The sequence below is a fragment of the Anolis carolinensis genome, chromosome 2 (genome assembly GCF_035594765.1).
Source record: "Anolis carolinensis isolate JA03-04 chromosome 2, rAnoCar3.1.pri, whole genome shotgun sequence".
Classification (NCBI taxonomy): domain Eukaryota; kingdom Metazoa; phylum Chordata; class Lepidosauria; order Squamata; family Dactyloidae; genus Anolis; species Anolis carolinensis.
The window spans coordinates 87,175,423-87,195,806 of record NC_085842.1 but is presented as its reverse complement, the minus strand read 5'-3'; the positions used below and the strand labels follow the sequence as shown (position 1 = coordinate 87,195,806).

Here is a 20,384-nt window from a genome sequence, read left to right as displayed (position 1 = left end):
ATGATAAACTCTTTAGGATTCCTTTACCCGATAAAGATGTTGCTACTCCACAAAAATGTACATCATTATATATGTTTTAGACTTTATGATGCCACAACATTAATTCATAATGAATAATGTAAATGTTTGCATATACATTTATGCTTCTAATCCTTTTTTCATCATGTGGGTTGTTTTGCTGTGACTGAGATGGCAAGGAAATCCACAATGAGAGGGTATGAAAATTGGGTTTAATGACAGAAAACTTAGGAAACAACAGTTCCAAGGAGCAGATGAGTGTAGAGGTCTTCCTTTTAATTTTTTAAACATGACTAAAAATGGATTTTATATTGTGATACTGGATACATACTGACCTTAGTATGAGGAAGCATGCTTCTCTACTAAAGATGGGACCTTGCCATACTAGAAGATATTGATGTGTTCCACTGGCATGTTGCAAACTAATTTACTTGTTCAATGTGTTAAAATTGGCTCCTCAGTTTGGCAACCATGGGTTGAGTATTTGTTCTGAAGAGAATTTATACAGTGATTTCTGCAGTGTCATAGTGTATGATAAGCAGAGTACATCAGCAATTTCTTTTCCTGAACTTGCCCATGGGAGTTCCTATCTTCTGTTTATAAGATTTCTGATCCAAGTCCCCAGTTGTCAGAATGGCCACACTCTGTTACATTGCCTATTCAGGGAGTAGTGTAAGATATGCTTAATTAAAAGTGGCAGCCGTATATTAGTAAGCAAGTTATTTTTTACACATGAATACCTCTAAAAACTTTTCAGGTATAACCTCCATGTGGAGAGAAATTGGAAAAGGTCCCAGCTGGCTAGCACTGAGCCTCTCCTTTAGAAACCAGACTGGTTGGCATATAAAAACATATACAGTATATAAATATATTTAACAATAGTAGAGTTGCATCAGTCTCTGAATGCTGAAGAAGCATAGTATAAGCCTTAAGACCTCAAAAATAACCAGTATTACTGACCTACATTTGAGATTAACATTATTTTGAAATTACCAGAGTGACTTTACTTGAAGGTCTAGATCAGATTTGAGGCTCTTTAGTTAATCCAGCTTCTGCACCAGAGAGCAGGTGTAGCAGTGTTGATAAAAATGCTCTGGATGCACATCATGGTATATTGCTAGTTAGGAAGCAGAAACTCTTGACCATAAATACAGACATATTTCTCTTCTGACACTAGATATTCATTCAGTAACCTTTTTCTCACATTACATAAATGTGCAACTCCTCGTTCCAAATTTTATGCATGTTGGGAGAAGAAAGAGAGGGAAATAAAAACAAACGTTTCAATTGCCTTCCTTCAGAATTAATGTGGAGCTTAATCCCAAAGAACAACTTTCCCAATATTTGAGGCAGGAGTGTCCTGAGTCATGCCAAGCTTATCTGCAGGAGGAGCTCACTCTGTCCTAAGGTATATTCTGCTTGTCAGGTTTGCAGATGCTGACCAGCTTTTTTATAGAGGACTCAGAGTTTCAGAAATATATTTTTGTAGACAATAACTAAACTGTGAAACTTAAAACAACAAAGCATGTAAAAGCATTTCCAACATCGTTTCCTGTACAGATGTTTCTCCCTTCCAACTCTCTCCTGGCTTTTGTTAGAAGTTTGACAATTTCTTGAATATATTTTAATAAATATTTCCTTTATGGTCATGAGTCTTCTCATTTCAAAATGTTACTTTATTTGGCTAGTATTTATGGAATCTATAAACTCTTTACATTTTTGCCCATCTCTTCAGTTGGTACAGCTAATATGTTTCATCCCAAAAAAATATGAAACCTGATCAATTTAGATGGGGTATAGAGCTCAATTGAGGTCATGATGAAAGCTATACTAAAATCTTCATATTTAAGGTATCCCCCAACCTCACTGTTATTGTGTCTATAAGGGAATTGAGTACTAACTGCAGTCTTTTAAATGCAGCTACAGTAGAGTCTCACATATCCAAGCTAAACGGCCAGCAGAAGCTTGGATAAGCGAATATATTGGATAATAAGGAGGGATTAAGGAAAAGCCTATTAAACATCAAATTAGGTTATGATTTTACAAATTAAGCACCAAATCATCATGTTATACAACAAATTTGACAGAAAAGTAGTTCAATATGCAGTAATGTTATGTTGTAATTACTGTATTTACGAATTTAGCACCAAAATATCATGATATATTGAAAACATTGACTACAAAAATGGCTTGGATAATCCAGAGACTTGGATAAGTGAGGCTTGGATAAGTGAGACTCTACTGTATTTCTATATTTGATGATAATATAGATGGGAAATGTAGCTGTCAGTTGCACATCTTTTATCCCAACTGTACTTTCAAGTCCTGAAATATACTAAATTGGGGACACCCTGCTTTCTGATTGTTCAGTGTACAGTTTGTTTCATGCCCCAAATTAAATATTGTATAAAATTAACTTCAGGCGATGTGTTTAAGGTGTATCTGAAACATTAATGAATTTCCTATTAGACTTGGACCCATTTCCATTAAGTTCCTATTTGCAAATACAGGTGTTACAAAATCCAGAAGAAAATCCCAGATCGAAAACACTTCCTGTCTCAAGCATTTTGGATAAGGGATGATCAATCTGTATTTCTATATTTGGTGACAATGTAAGTGGATAGTTTTTGATCCAGTGATGCTAGTCAAATAGTAAATTCTGAGGACAGCCAGACAAACTACAAGATTCAGTGAATTCATTCTAACACTAGAGTACTTTCAATATCCTTGGTTCTCTATGAAAAGCAAGGTAAATCATTATGTCTGTATGCCATGCTGAAATGGTACAGAAATGCCATGCTGAAATGGTACAGAAATGGCTGTTTTAAATAAGAAAAATATGTGGTAGCAAAACTTATATTATCTGAAAAAATGTGTCTACAAAAGACGTGCATTGCTTTGAGAACACCCTAGGAATTGCAGCATCAGAATTCCTGCCTTCATTATGATGATTGTACCTGGACTACTTAATATTACTATCTGTGAAAGCGGAGCTAAGCTTTCCTATAAAGATGTTGCAAGTTATTGTGAAAAAAGAACAGAAAATTGGGCAGGCTTTTTGTGGCTTAACCAAAGAATGGTACATTGTATTTGGCCTTCCTCAAAACTGTTAGGGTAAAGGTAAAGGTTTTCCACTGACATTAAGTCCAGTCGTGTCCGACTCTGCGGGTTGGTGCTCATCTCAATTTCTAAGCCGAAGAGCTGGTGTTGTTGGTAGACACCTCCAAGGTCATGTGGCCGGCATAACTGCAAGGAACGCTGTTACTTTCCCTACTTTACCCTAACCCTATTGATCTACTCACATTTGCATGTTTTCAAACTGCTAGGTTGGCAGAAGCTGGGGATAATAGCGGGTGCTCACTCCGCTCCTCGGATTCGAACCTGTGACCTTTTGGTCCACAAGTTCAGCAGCTCGGCACTTTAACACACTGCGTCACCGGGGGCTCCCTCGTTATGTTCAAAACTGTTATGTTCATTAAATCTTAAATGTACTCAACCTCCCCTCCCCCACAACAGCAACCATCATCATAGGCAATCCCATGTGGCCAAGTATGATTGTTTTCCAAGTGTAGGGTCTTGGCGATGGGTCAATAGGTGACTGTAGACACCTATTCTTGATCTGCATGTTATTTTGCAATGAGGGCATTGGTTTCCAGATGGAAGGTGGTCCTGTTCAGGGTTGGCTTGATGCAACTTCTTCTTGACATATTTCTCCCTTTTGCCCTCCATTCATGCCTCTTCGAATTCTACTGCACTGTTGGTAACAGCTGACCTCCAGTCATAGCACTCAAGGCCAGGGCTTCCCAGTTCTTGGTTCTTGCCACAGTTTTTAAGGTTGGTTTTGAGCCCATTTTAAAATCTCCTTTCCTATCCACCAACATTCCATTTTCTGTTCTTGGTTGGGAGTAGAGTAACTGCTTTGGGAGACGGTGATTGGGCAACTGGACAACATGGCCAGTTCAGCGGAGTTGATGATGAAGGATCATCACTTCAATGCTGGTGGTCTTTGCTTCTTCCAGAACATTGACATGTGTCCGCCTGTCTTCCCATGAGATTTCTAGGCTTTTTTGGAGGCAACGAGCATGTTGGTTTCCCTACGAATGTCCCGATCCTCAAACATACTCTGCTTCATTGGGAAAAATGCTGCATTTGCAGAGCTCAGACAGTGTTGTATTTCAGTTTTAATTTTGACTTTTATGGAGAGGTTGCTATCAAGGTGGCAGAAATTGTCAACATTTTCTAATGTTACACCATTAAGCTGTATTTCTGGCATTGCAGAAGGATTGGCCGGTCGTTATACAGATTCCTTAGGTGACTTAGTATCCCCATACCACCAAGAACTTGCCACAATTTATTATGATCCATACATCCGGGAGCCCCGGTGGCGAAATGCGTTAAAGCACTGAGTTGGAGACCGAAAGGTCCCAGGTTCAAACCTGGGGCGCGGCGTGAGGGGCCGCTGTTAGCTACTGCTCCTGCCAACCTAGAAGTTCGAAAACATGCCAATGTGAGTAGATCAATAGGTACCGCTCCGGCGGGAAGGTAACGGCGCTCCATTCAGTCATGCCGGCCACATGAACTTGGAGGGGTCTACGGACAACGCCGGCTCTTCGGCTTAGAAATGAAGATGAGCACCAACCCCCAGAGTCGGTCACGACTGGACTTAACGTCAGGGGAAACCTTTACCTATACATCCGGGAAAACTCACAGCAACCTAGTTACAGTGCTGTCAACCTGCATCCATGCTACAGTGCAGAGGCAACCCTGGGCAGAGAGGCGCGGGCCTCCTTTTCTGGGCGCTGTTGAGGCGGAGAAGGCGACACACTTGGGCGCTCGCACCGCCCCCTACCGGCGCTCAGGGCAAAAGCGCAGGAGCCGCTGCGGTGCATGCCGGGAACGGCGAAGTAAATAAATAGAAGCCCGCGCGAAGCATGCCGGGCGGCCAAACACGGGAGGTTCTGGCTGGCTGGCTGTCGCGGGGCACGCCGGGATCGGAGAGGAGGTTGCTGTCGCGGGGCAGGCCGGGAGCAGCGGGGCGGGCTGTGTTTCGGGGGCCCCAGCGCAGGGCTTGTGGGTCGGCCGTTGGAGGCGGCGGTTGGGCTTCTCCTGCTGCTTCTTCCCGGAGGAGGGGATGGCGGACGCGGCGGCCTCCCCGGTGGGGAAGCGCCTCCTGCTGTTGTTAGCGGCCGGGCCTGGCGAGGGAGAGGGCGAGGCGTCGGCGGCGTCGGGAGCTGGGCCTGGGCCTGCGCTGCCCTCCCGGGCCTGGAGGAGCGGCACCGTCAGGGCCATGAGCGGGGCTGTGCCTCAGGACTTGGCGGTGAGTCTGACCGGGTGAGGGGGAGGCAGGGAGGGGAGGCCTAGATAATCTCTCTGCCTGCCTGTCTCTCTTGGGGAGGTGGAGGTGCTCCTGCTTGGGCTCCCGGGGGAAGAGGAGGCGGAGAGGAGGGGAGGGGCCCTCTGCTCTTTGCCCGCGGGGGCTCAGCCTCCCCCCTCCTCTTCCTCCTCCTCTACAATCGCTGCTGCAGGATCTCTCGCCTCTCCTCGCCTCGCTCGGATTTCAGGCGCTCCATTTTGGCGACCTTCGTCCCTTCCCTTGCAAAACCATTCTGTTTTGTCAGTTGACCTCCAGAAGGAGGAAACTCCTAGTTATCTGCGTCGAGCTGGGTGAGCTGAGTCCACGCCGCCGTATATTCCAGCTCAAAGCAGACAACGTGGGATTTTATTCAGCTGTGTGGATGGAAGGGGCCTTTGTCTGAACGAGCAGGGTTCTCGCAGAGGGAAGCACGGGTCTGTCTTTTCCTGCAAAGAACTTCCTGGTCTGCGTTGTCGTGGGAAATCGGTCCTGGGCAATATGGCCACTTGAACCATTTTCTGAGGCAGGATCTAGACTAGGAAATTGCATTGTGTGAGCTACTGCACTGACCATATAATGCAGTTTTAAAGTGCATTTTTGGCAGTCTTGGTGTACCATGAATAGAAAACGCAACTGTGTAGCCTCAGTGAAGATGGGAACACGGGTGTTTTTGTGTTTGCTCTTGGTTGTGCTCACCATTTTTAGCTGCAATACATAGTTTCGGTTGAAGCAGAGGTGGACCTTCAGTGCTTCTTCTGTAATCAGCACATTGTGTGTACAAATAGTTCTTGCTTTCTAAGATTAAAGATAATTTATGACTTCTCTGGTTGAGAATTATTTGGTATCTGGGCTATGCTGCTCTATGTCAGCCCAATTTACCACCATAGGCCTCACAACTAACCCACAGAGCTTTGTGAACTCCATTTGGCTTCTGTAAATTAATGTTGATGTTTGTTCAGATTTTATGTATATATATTTGTCTGTTTATGTTGTTTCAATTTATTGATGTTAGGTTTAATTCACTGATGTTAGGTTTAATTTGATGTTAGATTTTAATGCTGTTTTCATATGTGGGGTTCTTCTGGGATTTTAGGTCAGTATTTGTCTTTTTTGTGAAGGCATTGAATGTTTAGCGTTGTATGTTGGAATCCACCCTGAGTCCCTTCAGAGAGCTTGGGTGGAATAGAAATAAAGTTTATTGTTATTATTCTCCAATTTTAAACAGTAGAAAGTAGGAATATGAAAAAGACTATGTTTTTGAAAATATAGTCACAGATACACATGTGATGTGTCCCAAGAAGTTAGTATTGGACACTAGTTGGGCTGAAGTTGTAATGCAGGTCTACATTTTTTACAATTCTAACTAGCCTTAAATCATGTTTTTTCCCCAAAAGGAAGAATGAGAAAGCTGGATAAGTAAATCCAAGAAATTGACTGTCAGTAGAAATAGGATGCAAACCAAGAGAGCCAGTAATGCACAGAGGACTCCATACATCCTTCAAAAACTCCACATACTCAGATTCAGAGGACACAGAATCCTCTCCAGGGAAATAAATCAAGCCCCAATCCCTCAAATTAACAGCAAAAAATAAGCCCCCACCATCCTCATTATTCCCTCAAGCTTACATCCCCTCTCCTTTTTGAAAAAAGCATTTTCAGCAAAATACAGGCTTCAGCTTTCTCCCTTTCTTTTTCCTTTCTTTAATGAGCTCTCTGGGGAAAGCAAGTAGAGGGGAGATGGCTAAATATCTAGAAGTGTAAGCTTACCTACAAAAGGCTCAAAAATAAACATACAAATATTTTTATTTTAAAAATAAATAAAAATGTAAACAGGAGAGTCAACGCACACACCTTCGTGATTAAGGCAGATCTTAAATGTGTGGCACTGTGTTGAAGTGTTTGGCTGTAGATAGACTACAGATTGGATTGGATATAGGAAAGAAACTAATAATTTTGATTATGGAGTATTTGGGCATGGAGCATGGAGAAGGAAGTGTAGTCTTACAGCTTGCTTGGGCTGATACTGTCCCATGCATAAGTGATTATGTGATTGGAGTTTTGAAATACGGGTAACTTATATATATAAATGGCATGCAGTTGAAGTTGGGTTAAATAGTATGCAGGTATGCTTCAGTTAACAAAGTAGATGTGTTCCATTTTTTTAATAGAATGGATCTATAAGTTTGCTCCCATAATAAAAATTGTTTAAAAAGTGGAAGCAAAGAAAAAAAATCATTCAGATATGTATTTTGGAAGACATTTTCAAGTGGACTCCTGAAGATTCAAAATGTTTTTGTTTATTTAAGCAAGGCTTACATGGCCTGGTTGCTTCATCTCACATGTAGATAATGTACATTTTGAATACAAGGTTTCCTCAAGCAGGTTCATGTTCTTTTTGGTGTAGTAGCCTATCCCTATTCTTTCCATGTTGTTTATACATCTGATATGAAGATTTCTGTTAAAAAGACCAGGCATGCATCTACTTCGTTACCTGAGATATATAGACAGCTCACCATATCCATGGATTCTGTGTCCATGTTTTCCACTATACATGACTTGAATTTTATTTTTAATTCCCAAAGTCAAACCTTGATTTTGCCTTTTAATTGCACTATGTTATGTAATGGCACAAGCATGCAGGGATTTTAGTATTCATGTGGGATCTTAAAACCAAATCCCAATGGACATCAAGGGCTCTCTGACATGTATGTGCAGTTCTAGATATTGGAAGGTAGTGAAAAGAGTTCTGAAAATGTTTGAAATGTCTGTGCATAGGTTAGGCAAGTCTGAATTGGAAAAACACATGTGGTCTGTTCTCATATCTTTGTTGGCTATTACTACTCCAAAACTATGACCATCTCTGGTGAAAACTTAGTAGATTATAAACCTTTCTGGTTTAACTGCATAAGGCTAAACTGACCTTGAGCGGTCTTATGGATACTTGCTTTGTGTTAGTGATTTAAAGACCTCTTGAATTCTGATGGTATCCATTGATATTGATAGGTAGTAGATTTAGAATTTGCAGACCGAAAGGTCCCAGGTTCAAACCCCAGGAGCGGCGGGAGCGGCCGCTGTTAGTTCCAGCTCCTGCCAACCTAGCAGTTCGAAAACATGCCAATGTGAGTAGATCAATAGGTACCGCTCCGGCAGGAAGGTAACGGCGCTCCATGCAATCATGCCGGCCACATGACCTTGGAGGTGTCTACGGACAACAGCTTAGAAATGGAGATGAGCACCAACCCCCAGAGTCAGACATGCCTGGACTTACCGTCAGGGGAAACCTTTACCTTAGATTTAGAATAGCATTTACTGTTCTTCCCTTGTTCACAAATTAGCTTTTAGACTGGCTTTCTGTTTTTAGAAGAAAAAGTGGGACTAGAACAACCATTGTTTTGTCTCAGTGTGCCAGTTTATATTGATACCACTTTGTATTTGTTCCAACTAGTAAATAGAAGCCTGACATCTCTGTGTCATTGACTAGCTTTTCTAATCCCTTTGCCTGGCTGATTATTAATGGAACAGTAACTCTCATTTAGGGAAAATATGGCATGAACGTGTGAGTTAGGAATAATAACAATATGTGCTGCCATTTTATCATAAAAAGTAGTCCAATGAATGCAGTAATTATTTTGGGTGGTGTTCTAAAATAATTGTTTTTATTTTTTTTGGTTTTTATTTATTTAATATCCCACTTTATCATTCTATACAGACACTCAAAACAGCTCACAATCCAAACATTACAACTTCAAATATACAATAAAACTGTATATCATTTAATATTAAATATTATATATTATCAGTAGTATTATATTTAATATATTAGTTTTATTATATTACATTATTGTTTTATATGTTATGATACAATATAATTAGGATTGTGTTGTATTACATTATATTATCAATATTATATGTATATATAATATATTAAATTATTAACATAGCACAATATTAGTATTAAATATTATGTTGTACTATACCATTAAACTGCATTATTAGTATTATATGTAACATATACAATTATTATCTATATATATAAAAGGATAAAAAAAATTTGGCCTAGGACAAAACAACAAAACTACACATCCCAGAAACACTAAACTTGGCAACACAACCCCTCATCCATGCCTCTACGTTCATACAACAAAAAGAAAAGAAAAAGTCCTAATTAGAGGGAAAGGAATAATTGTTTTTTATCCAATTGCTGCCAGTTACAAGGCTAAACTCTGCCCACTTGGTCTCCTAGCAACCTGCTCAGCCCAGGGGACAAGCACTGTCTATAAGATACAGATTATCTGATTTTAACTGGATTATATGGCAGTGTAGACTCAAGGCCCTTCCACACAGCTATATTACCCATTTATAATCTTATATTATCTGCTTTGAACTGGATTATATTGATCCACACTGCCATATAATCCATTTCAGTGTGCATTTTATACAGCTGTGAAGAAGGGGCCTCATATAATCCAGTTCTAAGCAGATAATATAAGATTATAAATATACAGTAGAGTCTCACTTATCCAACATAAACAGGCCAGCAGAACATTGGATAAGTGAATATGTTGGATAATAAGAAGGGATTCAGGAAAAGCCGATTAAACATCAAATTAGGTCATGATTATACAAATTAAGCACCAAACATCATGTTATACAACAAATTTGACAGAAAAAGTAGTTCAGTGCTCAGTAATGCTATGTTGTAATTACTGTATTTACAAATTTAGCACCAAAATATCACAATGAATTTAAAACATTGACTACAAAAACATTGACTACTAAAAAGCAGACTGCGTTGGATAATCCAGAACACTGGATAAGCGAATGTTGGATAAGTGAGATTCTACTGTAATATGAAATAATTACTGTAGTAATCCAGTCCAACCCAATTCTGCCATGCAGGACACAATCCAAGCACTCCCAACAGATGGCCACCCAGCCTCTCAATACTAATACTACTACTAATAATAATAACAACAACAACATCATACAATCCTAATGTTTGGAGTGACCCCTAAGGATCATCCAGATCAACTTCCTTCTACCATGCAGGAGGACACAATCGAAGCACTCCTGACAGATGACTATCCAGCCTCTACATAATAATGATGATGAAGATGATGATTTATTTATTTCGTGTCAAAAACATTGGTACAGCAAATACATTTAAATAATGGAAATAAAATAGAAAAGAAAAGAAATCACAAGCAACTAAATAGTTTTGGACCAAAAGCGGGCAACAGCAACCGCATTGTCTGTAGCTTTAAACAACTCCTCCTCCGTACATGAGGCAGGGCATTGTGGGCAAGCATACATATGCTGAGTTGTTTGTTCAGCTCCACAGTCACACAAGGTGGAGGATTCCTCCAGGCAGTGATGATGATAATAATAATAATAGAAGCATAGATTCCAAGAGTTTGGAGAGACCCCTAAGGGCCATCCAGCCCAACCCTTTCTACTATGCAGCAGGACACAATCCAAGCATTCACAACACATGGACAACGTACAAATACTATACAGTACTACACAGGGACATAGACACCCTCTACCCTCACCACTTTCACAGTACACAAATAACCAAATGCATACTAAACATAAAGACAACCATACAACAGACATTCAATACCACCATTACCTCAACAATTTCTCACCAACACCACCAGACGATGCCACAGCAACGCGTGGCTGGGCACAGATAGTATTATTATATATTATTACATTGTGTTATATTATTATACCACAATATATATAATATACACTAGCTTTGCCTGGCCACACGTTGCTGTGGCTTATGGGAATCATTTGTTGGCCAGGTGGAATAGCAGTGAATAGCCTTGCAGCCTCAAAACCTGGCCGTTTTCTGGAGTAGCACCCTCAATCAAAGAGCCGCTTTGAAGCCTAGTTACTTCCTTTGTAGAGGAATCATTGTTTGGCCAGGTTGAATTGCACTGAATAGTCTTGCATCTTAAAAGCCTGGCTGCTTTCTACCTAGGGCATGCTTGCTAGGCCAGGTTGAATGGGACGGAGTAGCCTGATGGCTTCAAAGCCTGGGGGTTTTCACCTAGGAGAAATCTTGGTTGGCCAGGTTGAATAGCACTGAATAGCCTTGCTGCTTGCAAGCCTGGCCGCTTTTTACCTTGTGGAATCCTTGGTTGGGCAGGTTGAATAGCAGTGAGTAGTCTCGGTGCAGCAAGTATGAATGCTGCAATTAGTCACATTGATTAGCATTTAATGGCTTTGCAGCTTCAAAGGCTGGCTGCTTCCTGCCTGGGGGAATCCCTTGTTGGGAAGTGTTAGCTGACCCTGATAGTTTCCTTTCTGGAATTCCCAATTTCTCTGCTTTCAGAGTGTTGCTCTTTATTTACTGTCCTGGTTTTAGAGATTATATTGTTCTGTATTATTATGCCACAGTAATTATTTCATATTATATTTATAATCTTCTATTATCTGCTTAAAAGTGGATTATATGAGGCCCCTTCTACATAGTTGTATGAAATCCACACTGAAGTGGATTATATGTTAGTGTGGACCAGTGATTCCCAAAGTGGGCGCTACCGCCCCCCGGTGGGCGTTGGAGCAATCCAGGGGGGCGGTGATGGCACCTATTAGGACACACAGTGGGGCCAGAGGAGGGGCAGGGCCTCTTCCCAAGTGCCAGAGACAGGACTGAGTACCTGAGGCGCCTGTTAGGACACACAGGGGGCAGAGCTAGAGGAGTGGGCGTGGCTTCTTCCCAATAGCCCGAGACAGGGCTGAGAAGATGCAGCCCTGCATCTTGGACTAGGGGAGAGGCTCAGCCCCACCCTCTTGAGCAGGAGCCACGCCCACCCCTCTAAGCCACGCCCACCCCTCTAAGCCACGCCCCCCTTTCCAGGGGGCACTTAGTCATATTTTTTCTGGAAAGGGGGTGGCAGGCCAAATAAGTTTGGGAACCAATGGTGTGGACTCAAGATAATCCAGTTCAAAGCAGATAATATAAGATTATAAATGGGTAATATAGGTATGTGATAGGACCTTGAGTCTAGACTGCCATATAATCCAGTTCATATCAGATAATCTGTATTTTATAGGCAGTGTGGATCAGGCCTAAGTGCACTCTGCCTCTGCCCTGGGCGCCATTTTGGCTGAGGGAGTTGCTAGGATACAAAGGGGGCGGGGCCCAAAGGCAGCAGAGCCTACCTTTCTAATTGGCAGTTATGGGGGAGAAAGGCTCTTCCTCATCCTCTGTAATTTGGACTATTTTTCTAGGGTTTTTTTTTTATTGAAAGACATATTTTGGATGACTATGTCTTTTGTGGACAAATTTGGTGTGATTGGGTTCAGTGGTTTTGTTGTTTACTCCATAGTAAAACAAACATTACATTTTTTATATATAGACTAGCTGTGCCCAGCCACGCGTTGCTGTGGCGAAGAATGGTGGTATGGGAAATAAAGTATTGAGGAATTGGTAGTTAAGGTAAAGGGTAAACGTTTTCCCCTGACGTTAAGTCCAGTGATGTCTGACTCTGGGGGTTGGTGCTCATCTCCATTTCTAAGCCGAAGAGCCGGCGTTGTCCGTAGACACCTCCAAGGTCATGTGGCCGGCATAACTGCAAGGAACGCTGTTACTTTCCCTACTTTACCCTAACCCTATTGATCTACTCACATCTGCATGGAGTGGCGTTACCTTCCCGCCGGAGCAGTACCTATTGATGCACTCACATTTATATGTTTTTGAACTTCTGGGTTGGCAGAAGCTGGGGCTAACAGTGGGGGCTCTGTCCGCTCCCCCAATTCAAACCTGCGGCCTTTCGGTCCAGAAGTTCAGCAGCTCAGCGCTTTAACATGCTGTGCCATCAGGGGATATTATTTCCTAAAGGTTGTGAATATACAATATTTCTGATTGTTTTGGTTTTTTTTTTGTCTGTTGGAGGCAAGTATGAATGCTGCAATTAGGAAAAATGATTAGGATGTAATGGCCTTGCAGATTTAAAGCCTAACTGTTTCCTCCCTGAGTGATTTTTTTGTTGGGAGGTGTTAGCTGGCCCTGATTGTTTCCTGTCTGGAATTACCTTGTTTTCAGAGTGGTGTTGTTTGCGATATATTATGTGCTTCTACTGTCTGTGGCCCTGAGAAAACAGAGGATTTGCCAGACTGGATAAGCGAATGTTGGATAAGTGAGATTCTACTGTAATATGAAATAATTACTGTAGTAATCCAGTCCAACCCAATTCTGCCATGCAGGACACAATCCAAGCACTCCCAACAGATGGCCACCCAGCCTCTCAATACTAATACTACTACTAATAATAATAACAACAACAACATCATACAATCCTAATGTTTGGAGTGACCCCTAAGGATCATCCAGATCAACTTCCTTCTACCATGCAGGAGGACACAATCGAAGCACTCCTGACAGATGACTATCCAGCCTCTACATAATAATGATGATGAAGATGATGATTTATTTATTTCGTGTCAAAAACATTGGTACAGCAAATACATTTAAATAATGGAAATAAAATAGAAAAGAAAAGAAATCACAAGCAACTAAATAGTTTTGGACCAAAAGCGGGCAACAGCAACCGCATTGTCTGTAGCTTTAAACAACTCCTCCTCCGTACATGAGGCAGGGCATTGTGGGCAAGCATACATATGCTGAGTTGTTTGTTCAGCTCCACAGTCACACAAGGTGGAGGATTCCTCCAGGCAGTGATGATGATAATAATAATAATAGAAGCATAGATTCCAAGAGTTTGGAGAGACCCCTAAGGGCCATCCAGCCCAACCCTTTCTACTATGCAGCAGGACACAATCCAAGCATTCACAACACATGGACAACGTACAAATACTATACAGTACTACACAGGGACATAGACACCCTCTACCCTCACCACTTTCACAGTACACAAATAACCAAATGCATACTAAACATAAAGACAACCATACAACAGACATTCAATACCACCATTACCTCAACAATTTCTCACCAACACCACCAGACGATGCCACAGCAACGCGTGGCTGGGCACAGATAGTATTATTATATATTATTACATTGTGTTATATTATTATACCACAATATATATAATATACACTAGCTTTGCCTGGCCACACGTTGCTGTGGCTTATGGGAATCATTTGTTGGCCAGGTGGAATAGCAGTGAATAGCCTTGCAGCCTCAAAACCTGGCCGTTTTCTGGAGTAGCACCCTCAATCAAAGAGCCGCTTTGAAGCCTAGTTACTTCCTTTGTAGAGGAATCATTGTTTGGCCAGGTTGAATTGCACTGAATAGTCTTGCATCTTAAAAGCCTGGCTGCTTTCTACCTAGGGCATGCTTGCTAGGCCAGGTTGAATGGGACGGAGTAGCCTGATGGCTTCAAAGCCTGGGGGTTTTCACCTAGGAGAAATCTTGGTTGGCCAGGTTGAATAGCACTGAATAGCCTTGCTGCTTGCAAGCCTGGCCGCTTTTTACCTTGTGGAATCCTTGGTTGGGCAGGTTGAATAGCAGTGAGTAGTCTCGGTGCAGCAAGTATGAATGCTGCAATTAGTCACATTGATTAGCATTTAATGGCCTTGCAGCTTCAAAGGCTGGCTGCTTCCTGCCTGGGGGAATCCCTTGTTGGGAAGTGTTAGCTGACCCTGATAGTTTCCTTTCTGGAATTCCCAATTTCTCTGCTTTCAGAGTGTTGCTCTTTATTTACTGTCCTGGTTTTAGAGATTATATTGTTCTGTATTATTATGCCACAGTAATTATTTCATATTATATTTATAATCTTCTATTATCTGCTTAAAAGTGGATTATATGAGGCCCCTTCTACATAGTTGTATGAAATCCACACTGAAGTGGATTATATGTTAGTGTGGACCAGTGATTCCCAAAGTGGGCGCTACCGCCCCCCGGTGGGCGTTGGAGCAATCCAGGGGGGCGGTGATGGCACCTATTAGGACACACAGTGGGGCCAGAGGAGGGGCAGGGCCTCTTCCCAAGTGCCAGAGACAGGACTGAGTACCTGAGGCGCCTGTTAGGACACACAGGGGGCAGAGCTAGAGGAGTGGGCGTGGCTTCTTCCCAATAGCCCGAGACAGGGCTGAGAAGATGCAGCCCTGCATCTTGGACTAGGGGAGAGGCTCAGCCCCACCCTCTTGAGCAGGAGCCACGCCCACCCCTCTAAGCCACGCCCACCCCTCTAAGCCACGCCCCCCTTTCCAGGGGGCACTTAGTCATATTTTTTCTGGAAAGGGGGTGGCAGGCCAAATAAGTTTGGGAACCAATGGTGTGGACTCAAGATAATCCAGTTCAAAGCAGATAATATAAGATTATAAATGGGTAATATAGGTATGTGATAGGACCTTGAGTCTAGACTGCCATATAATCCAGTTCATATCAGATAATCTGTATTTTATAGGCAGTGTGGATCAGGCCTAAGTGCACTCTGCCTCTGCCCTGGGCGCCATTTTGGCTGAGGGAGTTGCTAGGATACAAAGGGGGCGGGGCCCAAAGGCAGCAGAGCCTACCTTTCTAATTGGCAGTTATGGGGGAGAAAGGCTCTTCCTCATCCTCTGTAATTTGGACTATTTTTCTAGGGTTTTTTTTTTATTGAAAGACATATTTTGGATGACTATGTCTTTTGTGGACAAATTTGGTGTGATTGGGTTCAGTGGTTTTGTTGTTTACTCCATAGTAAAACAAACATTACATTTTTTATATATAGACTAGCTGTGCCCAGCCACGCGTTGCTGTGGCGAAGAATGGTGGTATGGGAAATAAAGTATTGAGGAATTGGTAGTTAAGGTAAAGGGTAAACGTTTTCCCCTGACGTTAAGTCCAGTGATGTCTGACTCTGGGGGTTGGTGCTCATCTCCATTTCTAAGCCGAAGAGCCGGCGTTGTCCGTAGACACCTCCAAGGTCATGTGGCCGGCATAACTGCAAGGAACGCTGTTACTTTCCCTACTTTACCCTAACCCTATTGATCTACTCACATCTGCATGGAGTGGCGTTACCTTCCCGCCGGAGCAGTACCTATTGATGCACTCACATTTATATGTTTTTGAACTTCTGGGTTGGCAGAAGCTGGGGCTAACAGTGGGGGCTCTGTCCGCTCCCCCAATTCAAACCTGCGGCCTTTCGGTCCAGAAGTTCAGCAGCTCAGCGCTTTAACATGCTGTGCCATCAGGGGATATTATTTCCTAAAGGTTGTGAATATACAATATTTCTGATTGTTTTGGTTTTTTTTTGTCTGTTGGAGGCAAGTATGAATGCTGCAATTAGGAAAAATGATTAGGATGTAATGGCCTTGCAGATTTAAAGCCTAACTGTTTCCTCCCTGAGTGATTTTTTTGTTGGGAGGTGTTAGCTGGCCCTGATTGTTTCCTGTCTGGAATTACCTTGTTTTCAGAGTGGTGTTGTTTGCGATATATTATGTGCTTCTACTGTCTGTGGCCCTGAGAAAACAGAGGATTTGCCAGACTTTGATGATGGGAATCCTTTGTTGGGAGGTGTTAGCTGGCCCTGATTGTTTTCTGTGTGGAATTCCCCTATTTTCAGAGTGTTCTTCTTTATTTAGTGTTCTGATTTTAGAGATTGTATTGTTCTGTTTTATTATACCACGTTAATTTTAATATATTCTGATTTTAGTGTTTTTGAATACTTGGAGCCAGATTGTATTCATTTTCACGGTTGACCGCAACACAATAATAATAATAATAATAATAATAATAATAATAATAATAATAATAATAATAATAGTAATGATAGTAATGATAGTAATAATAATGACTTTGGTAATACATAGTGCTTCACTGCCTTCTCGGCTTCCTTTCTGGAAGAATCCTTTCTTGGGAGGTGTTAGCTGGCCCTGATTGTTTCCTTTGTGGAATTTCCAATTTCCTTGCTTTATTTACTTTCTTTATTTCTTTATTACTGTCCTGGTTTTAGAGATTATATTGTTCTGCATTATTCTATCCTAGAAATTATTTCATATCAAAGTAGAATCTCACTTATCCAACATTCGCTTATACAATGTTCTGGATTATCCAACACAGTCTGCCTTTTCATAATGTTTTTGTAGTCCGTGTTTTAAATTCATTGTGATATTTTACTGGTAAATTTGTAAATACAGTACAGTAAAGTCTCACTTATCCAACATAAGTGGGCTGGCAAAATGTTGGACAAGCGAATATGTTGGATAATAAGGAGGCGTTAAGGAAAAGCCTATTAAATATCAAATTAGGTTATGATTTTACAAATGAAACACCAAAACATCATGTTAGACAACAAATTTGGCAGAAAAAGTAGTTCAATACGCAGTAATGCTATGTAGTAATTACTGTATTTATGAATTTAGCACCAAAATATCACGTTATATTGAAAACATTGACTACAAAAATGCGTTGGATAATCCGGAACGTTGGATAAGCGAGTGTTGGATAAGTGAGACTCTACTGTAATTACTACATAGCATTACTGCGCGTGGAACTACCTTTTCTGTCAAATTTGTTGTATAATATGATGTTTTGGTGCTTAATTTGTATAATGATTACCTAATTTGATGTTTAATCAGCTTTTCCTGAATCCCTTCTTATTATCCAATATATTCACTTATCCTGCCGGCCTGTTTATGTTAGATAAGTGAGACTCTACTGTATATTGATAATCTTATATTATCTGCTTAGAACTGGATTATATGAGGCCCCTTCTTCACAGCTGTATAAAATGCCCACTGAAGTGGATTACAGTCAAGATAATCTAGTGCAAAGCAGATAATATAAGATTATAAATGGGTTTTATAGCTGTGTGGAAGGGCCTTGAGTCTACACTGCCATATAATCCAGTGCAAATTAGATAATCTGTGGAAGAAGCCTAAATGAGGCCTAAGGCTGCCTGTCCCCTAACTGAAACCTGGCTGTCCCTTGGTTGCTAGGCAACGAAGTGGGCAGAGATTAGCCCTCTAAACTGGCAGCAATTGGATAAAAACAATTATTGTTCTCCCTCTAATTAGGACTTTATTTTTCTTTTCTTTTTGTTGTATCAACCCTGAGGCATGGATGATGGGTTGTGTTGTCAAATTTCGAGGTTGGGGGGCCTGTACTTTTGTTGTTTTGTGGGTTGCTGTGATGCCATCACTCTTTTATATATATAGATGGTACTATTTCATAGGGTGTAGTTTATATATTGTACTACAACATTATTATTATTATTATTATTATTATTATTATTATTATATATAATTTGTTAGCATTAGTACACTACAATGTTATTATTTCTGTATATTATAATATTGTATATATTGAGGGGCTCCCAAGTGATGTTGCAGGAGACACAATGGAGCTCTGTCTTTCTGGCTGCTCCCTCTTAACTCTGTGGCTTCAGAGCGGCAATTGGTGTTGGGGAGAGGGGCTCCTAAGTGATGTTGCAGGAGACATGATGGAGCTGGATTTGTATGATTTAGATTTCAGTATACATATTATTTTTATATTTAGGCTTTTTGTATTGCTATTTTAATATTTAGTATACATATTTTAAGAGATTACATGAACTAGTGGAAATTTCAGTATTTTGAGGTAGAATTCTTATAGAGGAGATGAAACTACTGATTCTATTTATTTTAACAATTTTTACTCTGCTTCTAACCAAAGTGTTTTTTGAACGCTTGTGTACATTTAATGACAACTGCTGTCAGCAGGCTTAACAGCGTAGAAAGCCATGACATAAGGGGGGAAGTGGGACAAAAATGGAGGGAGAACAAAGGTTTCATCTACACCAGTGGTTCCCAAACTTATTTGGCCTGCCGCCCCCTTTCCAGAAAAAATATGACTCAGCGCCCCCTGGAAAGGGGTGTGTGGCTTAGATGGGTGGGCGTGGCTCCTGCTCAAGAGGGCGGGGCTGAGCCTCTCCCCTAGTCCAAGATGCATGGCTGCAAGGGGAGGACGGTGGGGCCACAAATGGGCGGCCAGGACTGGGATGGGCGGAGTTACGAGCTCTGAGGCAGGGTTGAGCTTCTATCCCTGTCCTACGACGCCTGCCAGGACACAGGAGGCGGGGCTAGAGGAGGAGGCGGGGCCTCTTCCCAAGTGCCTGACGGGGCTGAACCTCTATCTCCCCCCCCCCCCCCCCCCCCCCCGTGTTCTAGCAAACTTAGTAATTCTGAGTCCCTTCAGTTGAGAAGGGTGGGATAGAAATGATGGAAATAAATAAATAATAAATAACAAGCACCTCAGGGGAGGTATACAGAGGCTCAGCCCTGTCTTGGAAGGAGGCCCCACCTCGTTCCCTAGCTCCTCCCTCTGTGTCCCAACAAGAGCCTCAGGAGAGGTATAGATTCTCAGCCCTGTCTTGGGCTCTTGGGAAGAAGCCATGCCCACTCCTCTAGTTCTACCCCCTGTGTGTCCTAACAGGCGCCTCAGGTGCTCAGCCCTGTCTCTGGCACTTGGGAAGAGGCCCCGCCCCTCCTCTGGCCCTGCCCTGTGTCCTAATAGGTGTCCCTTCGGGGAGATGGGGCGGGGTATAAAAATAAAATAATAATAATAATAATAATAATAATAATAATTATTATTATTATTATTATTATTATTATTGCTATCACCGCCCCCCAGGATCGCTCCAGTGCCCACCGGGGGGCGGTAGCGCCCACTTTGGGAATCACTGATCTACACTGTAAATGCAATTTCACACCACATTAATTGCCATGGAACAATGCAGTGGAATCATGGGAGTTGTAACTTTGCAAGTTAATTACTCTTCACTGCTAAATAGTGCTGGTGCCTCACCAAACTACAACTGCCATGATCCCATAGCATTGAATCATAGCAGTTAAAGTGGTTTCAAACTGCATTAATTTTACAGTGTAGATTCACCCAATAATTCTTTCAATAGAACTGATGGAGTGGCCTTGCTCCCTAACTTATCTCCCTCTGCTGCAGCTCATGGGATTGGTCACTTGTGGTGGCAGCTGAGAGAGGAGCCTCTTGGAAATTGGTCTTTAAGTGGGAATGGTGGGATGGTCAAAGTTTTCTGGTCCCTTTTGGGGTTTT

At 41.8% G+C, this 20,384-nt stretch overlaps 1 protein-coding gene across 4 annotated transcripts in view; it reads left to right on the top strand.

Annotated features, from left to right (window-relative positions):
- Positions 1-4,954: 4,954 nt before the first annotated feature.
- The window catches only part of kdm3b (lysine demethylase 3B), a 65,851-nt gene continuing 50,421 nt past the window's right edge, over positions 4,955-20,384 (top strand). For all 4 annotated transcript variants that reach the window (XM_062970127.1, XM_003217545.4, XM_062970126.1 and 1 more), the window contains exon 1: positions 4,955-5,335. In XM_062970127.1, the coding sequence (XP_062826197.1) occupies positions 5,150-5,335 (186 nt within the window). In that variant the 5' untranslated portion in view covers positions 4,955-5,149. The remainder of the gene's footprint in view (positions 5,336-20,384) is intronic.